This window comes from Triticum dicoccoides, chromosome 3A, assembly GCF_002162155.2.
Source record: "Triticum dicoccoides isolate Atlit2015 ecotype Zavitan chromosome 3A, WEW_v2.0, whole genome shotgun sequence".
Lineage (NCBI taxonomy): Eukaryota > Viridiplantae > Streptophyta > Magnoliopsida > Poales > Poaceae > Triticum > Triticum dicoccoides.
This window is the reverse complement of record NC_041384.1, coordinates 560,449,919-560,458,019: the sequence shown is the minus strand read 5'-3', so window position 1 is coordinate 560,458,019 and position 8,101 is coordinate 560,449,919. Positions and strand designations below refer to the sequence as shown.

At 55.3% G+C, this 8,101-nt stretch overlaps 1 protein-coding gene across 2 annotated transcripts; it reads right to left on the bottom strand.

The window, feature by feature from the left end:
• Positions 1–6,368: 6,368 nt before the first annotated feature.
• LOC119272134 (cysteine-rich repeat secretory protein 38-like) lies at positions 6,369–8,098 on the bottom strand. Of its 2 annotated transcripts, none has more exons than XM_037553704.1 (3): positions 7,255–8,098; positions 6,843–6,995; positions 6,369–6,720 (listed from the first exon to the last, which is right to left on the bottom strand). In XM_037553704.1, exons 1-3 carry the CDS (start codon positions 8,096–8,098, stop codon positions 6,692–6,694), a joined length of 1,026 nt encoding a protein of 341 aa, XP_037409601.1. In that variant the 3' UTR covers positions 6,369–6,691. The 2 variants fall into 2 exon arrangements, with proteins under 2 accessions (XP_037409601.1, XP_037409602.1); XM_037553705.1 differs by having other exon boundaries at positions 6,867–6,995.
• Between the last annotated feature and the right edge of the window lie 3 nt (positions 8,099–8,101).

Sequence of the window (8,101 nt, the reverse complement as noted above, 5' to 3'; positions counted from 1 at the left end):
AGCCCAATTTCAGCGAATAAAGGGCCCATATGGGCGAGAATAGGCCCATATTCGGCGTGATTTCGCCGTGTCTCGACGTTCAATTATCAACACAATTATTTCTTATCACATATTTCATCATAGAAAAATCAAATACTTCAATAAAATAGTACAACAATAAATAGTTCAATACAAATTATATAGTTCAACAAATAAAAACTCGTATTTCATCACACGGCGTCCCCCTTGAGCCTCCATAGGTGCTCAATTAGATCTTTCTGCAGTTGATGATGCACCTGTGGGTCTCGGATCTCCTGACGCATACTGAGATAGGCAGTCCAAGTTGCCGGTAGCTGGTGATCAACTTCGGCTAGAGGACCCTGCCTGTAGTATGGTTCAGTGTCAAACACTGGGTCTTCTTGCTCGCTCTCGATGATCATGTTGTGCAAGATGACACAGCAAGTCATAATCTCCCACATTTGATCTTTGGACCAGGTCTAAGCGGGGTACCGAACAATAGCAAATTGAGATTGGAGCACACCAAATGCCCGCTCGACATCCTTCCTGCAAGCCTCCTGAAGCTTCGCAAACCAGGCGTTCTTGCCTCCTGCCACAGGGTTTGAGATCGTCTTCACAAATGTCGACCATCTCGGATAGATGCCGTCAGCTAGATAGTACCCCTTGTTGTATTGGTGCCCATTGATCTCGAAGTTCACCGAAGGAGAATGGCCCTCAACGAGCTTGGCAAAAACAGGAGAGCACTGCAGCACGTTGATGTCATTGTGAGTTCCTGGCATACCAAAGAAGGAGTGCCAAATCCAGAGGTCCTGTGTGGCTACCGCCTCAAGCACCACACTGCAACCGCCTTTGGCGCCTTTGTACATCCCCTGCCAACCAAATGGGCAATTCTTCCATTTCCAATGCATGCAGTCGATGCTTTCAAGCATCCCAGGAAATCCTCTTGCTGCATTCTGGGCTAGGATCCGAGCAGTGTCTTCCGCATTGGGTGTTCTCAAGTATTGTGGCCCAAACACTGCCACCACTGCCCGACAGAACTTGTAGAAACACTCTATGTTGGTGGACTCGGCCATGCGCCCATAGTCGTCGAGTGAATCACTGGGAGCTCCATATGCAAGCATCCTCATCGTTGTCGTGCACTTCTGGATGGAGGTGAATCCAAGAGCGCCAGTGCAATCCATCTTGCACTTGAAATAGTTGTCGAACTCTCGGATGGAATTCACAATCCTGAGGAAGAGCTTTCGGCTCATACGATAACGGCGCCGAAATGTTCTCTCGCCATGAAGTGGAGCATCGGCGAAGTAGTCGGAGTAGATCATGCAGTAGCCTTGGAGACGATGCCGGTTCTTTGCTTTCATCCGCCCCGGCACCGAGCCACCTCGCCGCGGCTTTTCATTGCTCGCCAGCAGCTGGCCGAGGGTGGCGAGCACCATGAGATGCTCTTCTTCCTGGACGTCGGTCGCGGCTTCCTCCTCCAGCAGCGCGGCGAGCTCTTCCTCCTCATCTGAGTCCATCGCCGAGGCAGGCAAAACGCCGAACACCTTGCACTCGGTGGGCGTGTACCCGTCGTTAAACCGCGCCTCCGCGGCCGGAAACGGCGGCCTGAAACGCCCAGCTGCTGTGCGTGGGGCTGCCGTGGCAAAGCGCTGCTATTTTCCGGCGGGGAATGGCTATCTAGCGGAGTAGGGCGGCGGCCATCGTCGGGATATAGCTAGTGGTGGCCGAGGGCGCGGGGGGTGCGAGGCGAGTCGGGGGAAGAAAACCTTGACTTTTCCCCTGTCGGTGTGGGCCAGGCGTGCTTTTCCCTAGCGCCGGAGCCCCCAACTGCTCCCCAGCGCGCCGGGTTCGGCCTGTGACCGCCGGGCGGAAAAAAGGTCCGAACTGGCGATTTTCGGCGTCCTGGGGGCGCGACTGGGCAGTTTTTTCGACGCCGGCGTCGAAAAAGTGACCTGGAGGGCCCTGTTGGGGGCGCGGCTGGAGATGCCCTGAAGAAGAGGTGCACGTTGGGCTCGCACAACTATGTCATACGGCCATACCGCCGGAGTGCCTGGCCATGAGCATGGCCGAGGACACGGACACGGGCTCTGGGACGAAGGTGAGATGCAATGACGGCTGCCAGCGGAGGAAGGGATCGAGGTGTCATCGAAGAAGACGATGCAGGAGCGCAACGGCGTGGTGGTGACGAGCACAACCGAGAATTGGGAGGCAACCAGGCAGACGTAGGAATCCTGATGGACACGTGAGTGCACCCACGCGAGGTAGGCTAATATTTCTCTCTTCCTAAATTACCCTCACGGGGCGTGTACTGCTGCACGCAGAGCGGACGGTGCCACTGATACTGCATGCTATGTTTTGCTCGTCCAGTGGAGCAGTATAGATCGATTACCATCCTTGAATTTCGAGGATAGACGGCCCATATTGATTAGCGGGTAAAGTAAAAGAGCTCAGTCTCCAAAAGCCCACAATGAGAATAGCCCATGAGCGCCAGCATAAGTCCCAAATGCCGTGGCTACGGTGACTAGACAGAGGGTGCCAATGCTGCAGAAAGATAAGGAATTTGAAGAAAGAGTCAGAAGCTCGTGAAAGGAAGACCTTCTCAATCAGTGACGAAGCTTTCTTAGAGCCAACCTGGGCCATGCCCCCCCCCCCTCCCCAGCTTGTGTAGTTTTGTTATATTGTTAACACATAATTAGACATGAATAATGCTGGTTTGCCCAATCTTTGATTGAATGGCCACTCCTACATAGGTTAGCCCCTCCTACAATTCCGATCAAGCTCTATCACTATTTTCAATCATCATCTTATTATATGTTGTCCATAGGATCCAAACTAATATCATAAACACAAAGCCAAAACAATCGCCTCTTCCTACCCGTCTGGTTGGCCTTGGTTTAGAGAAGCTCGGCCAGGTCCCGGGCCTCCTAGTTAGGCCCCACAACCCACAGACAAAACTCCAAAAAGCTCTTGTTGCCGTGCAAGAGAAGAAGATATGGGTTCCTGTCTCCAGGAGACCACACAAGAGGCACAACCCGATCCCCGTGTCATGCCTCTTAAGCACCTCGGTCCTAGATGGAAGTCGATCCCACAATAATTACCACATAAAGATTTTGATCTTCAGTGACATTTTGAGAGAAAACTTCGGCCACCTAAGCATTTAGCCATATAACTTTCCCTCCGTAACCAAATGAACTACACTTGCACATGCATGTGCCAGCCGCTGGCGTTTTCATAATGCTAAACCTCTCTTTTGCCAATGTTTTCCAAAAAAATCCAATGAAACACTGTAATCCGGAGTGTGTATGTATTACCGTGAATTATGATAATCCAGCTTATCCAGCTTTTGTCTATTTTAGTGCTCCAACTTATGTCAAGTTTCGTGCATAATTTTCCGCAGCACAGTCAAACGTAGAAGAAATACAACGCAAGACAGTTCAAAAAGAGCCAAAATATCCCGGTACACTCAGAATTCAGATCAGGCTACGGAATACATTTCCGGTGTCCATTTAACTATTAATTATTCATGATGCCAAGTTTTTTTAAGAACACACTTTATTCAACTAAGAGCAACTTTAATGGGGCGACCCATTTCGTCCGCCTGCATTTGTTTGGATCGGCGCGAACAAAAGTGGCGGCCCAACACGCGGACCCAAACCCAAATCACGTCCGCGTCACGTCCGCGCCGACGCATTTGTGGCCCAAATTTGCGCCCCAAATGCGTCGGCGCGGATGCCGAACGGATGCTTCGCGCGCCTTCCTCTATCCGCCGCGTCCCCACATGACGGCCGTCCAACTACCCGCTGCCCACGCGGTCAGCTTAATTTATGACAACGGGCACATGCGTCAGCGACGGCGCTCGTCCTTTTTTAAGCCGACCATGCGGCGGGGCTGTCCTCATCCAAACTCGCCGTCCACATCTGCCATCCTCGTCGCCGGCAAACCCTAGCCACCACAACCACAGCGAGATGGGCCTCTTCTCCGGCGCCAGCTGCAGCAAGGCCAAGGGCAAGTCCCCCGACACCCCTTTCCCCTCAGAGTTCCTCCCGCCTCCGCCGGCGCCGGCGCCTCACCGGCAGAGGCAGCGCGTGAGCGTGCCAGTGCACCAGGCGGAGTGGCACTGGCAGCACCGTCAGCATCTGCCGTATCCCGACGTGACGCTGCCGCACGACTGTCATCTGGATCCAGATAGGATCCCAGTGCCGGTAGCGCCGCGGTCGGCTCGTGCTCACGCGGAGAAGGTGTGGCGCCGGCGGGCGCTGCAGCGCCACGAGGCCGCCTACGCAGCCGACTCGCCCAACTGGGCGAGGTGGTTCGCCTTCGAGCACGAGGAGGCGAGGCGACAGGGCGTGCGCGAGGTCGACCGGAGGTCGCCGCCACCGGCGCTCGTCGTCCGCGAGGAGGACCAGGCGGCGGAGGACGCCTACCAGGCGGCACTTGCGACAGTCTTTTCGGGAGAGTGAGGAGGACTAGCGGCGCAGGGCGGAGGCGACGGAGGCGGAAGAGGAGGCTCGGTACGAGGCGGCAATGGCGCAGGCCCTTGCCCTCTCCGCGGCGGGCGACATTGTGGTGCCGCCGATGGCCCCGCCATCCCCTATCAAGCCGGAGCCGGAGCCCGAGCCGTCCCTCATCGAGCGCTACTCCTGGACGGGAGTAGTGCGCGAGTGGGTACGCGTGCCGCCGGTCTGGATGGGAGCGATGCCGGCGCAGGAGCAGGCGTACCTCGAGCACTGGCGCAAGATCAGGGTGGCTAAGGAGCGCCGCGACGGCGAGTACCTCGAGATGCTCGAGCGCGACCTCGAGAAGGAGCAGCGTGAGGCCGAGGAGGAGGCGCGCTAGGCCGCGGCTGCACAGGCGGCCACACAACCCCGGCGCCGGCACAGCCCGACATGACGGCGCTCTGAAACACGGCGTTCGCCTCGGCCGGGCCGGCGCCGACGCTCATCGACCTCACAGACCCCGAGGACGATGACGAGGACGCCTAGGGCAGCGCGCCGCCTCATAGTTTAGACTGTTTTTTTTAAATGCAAATATGGACGCGTGGACTCTCGTCCCTTCATGGCCGGCTTTAATGTTTAATTAATGTTGTTTCTCTTTTTTAATATGCTTTTTTAATATGCATACGTTTATTTATTTTTTTGCGCCGTCAAAAATGGGTTCAGGTCAATGTTGGGCGCATGCACCGATCCAAATGCGAAAGCGGACATCCATGTCCGTCTGGCTAACCCAAACGGATAAAAAGCAGACGAAATCACCGCTCTTTTGGATCGGTCGGTTGGAGTTGCTCTAATGTTTAGAGGAATATGAAAGTGATTTTGGGAAGATCTGAGAGCTACAGACGTGTTGTCCATGCATATTTGACATCCCCACGAGAAGTGTCACGGGCGACGACTACGAGCATTGGACATCTTCAGTTTAGTTCCGAGTGTCCCTGCTATGCTCAAGTTCCTGCATGTTCAGATACTCGTTGAGCGTCTGGCAAGTTCAGATAATGTTTAATACAGCGACCGTCCTGTTGTTCATGAAGATACATCGGTTCAGCAAGTGGCGAATCTAAAAACAAAATGGTGGGTGGGCTCAAAGTTAACGCTAAGAGAACTAAACATCATTTTAAAGAACCAAATCATTGCTTCATAAACCCGTGGTTCAAATAAGCTTCATTTTTTCCAGATTAGTATCGGAAACATGTATTTTCTACTGGAAGTTCTTACATTTTTTGAAAATATGAAAATTTTAACCAAAGTTTGAATTACATATGCACAAGCTGGGATAGGTTCAGAACTAGTTGCAGAACTATGCATATACTCGTATGTTTTCTCCTCAATTTTTTTTTTGCGAATCTGCAAATAGTTTCATTGGACACTAAATTAGTTAACGTGCATCCGGTTCAGTTACCCAGCCAGCAGCCGCCCAGCTCGTCCCTGGCTCCCTCCCGTTCACAACATGCACCCCACACATGTCGGCAGGCCGGCGAGCTCCTGCATCCCCCGCCTAAATCAGTTGTGGCTACGGCTAAGCTCTACCACAACCATCTCCCTTAGCGGCACCCTGGTCCCCCGTGGGCGGCACTAGGGTTGGAGTATGAGTATGAAGCATGGCTGCCGCCGCTGTGAGTCGCCAGTTCTGTTCTGGGTGTGCGGCGTTGTTTGTTCGCTACTCGCTAATACATAGGCTGAGAAGTTGGGCTATTGGGTTGGGACGAGATTAGTTTAGTAGTAAAATAAAATTTTGTTTTTCTGGAGGGTAGGCTTCACCCTGTTGAAGCCTCCCTGGTAGACTCGCCGCTTTCAGCCTAGTGCCCTATAGCAGCCCTGCTAAAATTGTTGTTCTGTTTATTTAGGACTTTATTTGAGATATCAACAATCACGCTGCAAGTCTAAATTGCGACGACAGTAAGTCTCGCCTGCAGTTTTAAGGAACGCATAGGCACACACATGGCTGCTGGAACTGATCTAGGACATAAAGTTGACAATCAGTACATGGGTTCATGTTGGTATCACCCAGGACGACCGAGCCAAAGCAGCGGCCAATTCCTGGCCACACCCACACCACTAGTTCAGCTACTAGCTACGGAAGCATGGATCTCAAACCAGAAAAAAAAAACATCGACGACCGATCTCCATCTCCGCACGCGGCGAAACAGATCAGCAGGGTGGTCGTATGACTCCAAAGGTGGTGGTGACCGGTGACTCCATCTCCCTCAGTTTGCAGCACCGTTCACTTGCTGACCTGCTTCATTTGTTTCGCATCGGCGAGGCACAAATTAGACCGAGCTCAACAATCAAATCGGATGACATTCTGATTGACAGTCAGGCATGAATGTACTCCAGATTAATTTTGGGAACACGTACGTAGCCGAGAGACAGAAGACGCACCTGCTGCTGCTGCCGCCGCCGCCGCCGCCACATTCCCGGTGCCCCTCTTCTTTCTCACGCACGCGCTCACCGCTGTTACGACCAGCACGAGCAGTATGGCGGCGCACAAGGCCAAAACCACTGGTTGCACTGCACGTTGATGAGACGCACTTGATTAGAACTGGAGTACAACGCATACCACACCACACATGCTCGATGAGTCCAAATCTGCATGCCGATCATCTTACGCACAGATGGCATTGACTACCTAAATGCTCCATGAAATGCCAAACGTTGCGTTCATTTTTTATTTGCCGGAACCAAACATTGCATTCATGGTGCGTTCATTCCAATTTCCAAATTTTGCTTTCTCTTTATCAGATTTCTTCTGAGAAGAGGAAGTACTCACTGATGTATTTCGCCACGGGCCGTGGTGGGACGGAGGTCTCGATCCGTAGGAAACAGTTGTAGCCGAGCACGTCGGCCACGCGCTCGTGCTCGCCGTCGAGGCCCCAGCCGCACGCCCGCACCTCCCGCGCCGAGTCCCCCAGGCACCGGCCGCACTCCGCCGCCGCCGCGCGGTCCCTCGCGCACTGCGCCCGCAGCGTCACCGCGTTCTTCCCGGTGGCGTTGCTCGAGAGCGCGGCCGCGTCGGTGACGACGCGCGCCCCCGAGCTGTTAGCCGCGCCGCGCCCCGCCAGGGACTGCGCGAGCGCCACGAGCGCCCGCTTGTCGAAGCAGTTGGGGTAGGAGGGCAGCGTGCCGTCGTCGACGGAGATGACCGCGCGGTAGACCTCCTCGCCGAAGGAGACGACGTCGCGGAACACGCCCTCGTGCGGAGAGGAGGTGTTGCCGTCGGCGTAGGCCAGGAAGCAGCCCTCGCTCCTCCAGACGCCGGCGCGCCTGCTCGCGCCGCAGCCGGTGAGCTTCTTGGCGGCCGCGGCGAGGCACGCCAGGCAGTCTCTCGGCGAGGGGTCGCCCAGGCAGAGGCCGCGGGCGAACGCGCCGCCGCCGGACCGCAGGGACGCGAACCCCGTCGGCGCGGCGGCCGCGGGCAGCGCGGCCAGGAGCGGCAGGAGGGTGTCCCGGAAGGCGGCGGCGGCGGCCTCGTCCGAGGCAGGGGGCGGGGCGCAGTCGAGCATGGCATAGCTGGCCGCGAAGCGCAGCTCCATGGCGCGGCTGAGCAGCAGGAGGACGTAGAAGAGGATCGCGGCGAGGATGGCTATGGTGGTGAGCGCGCAGGCGGACGCCATGGA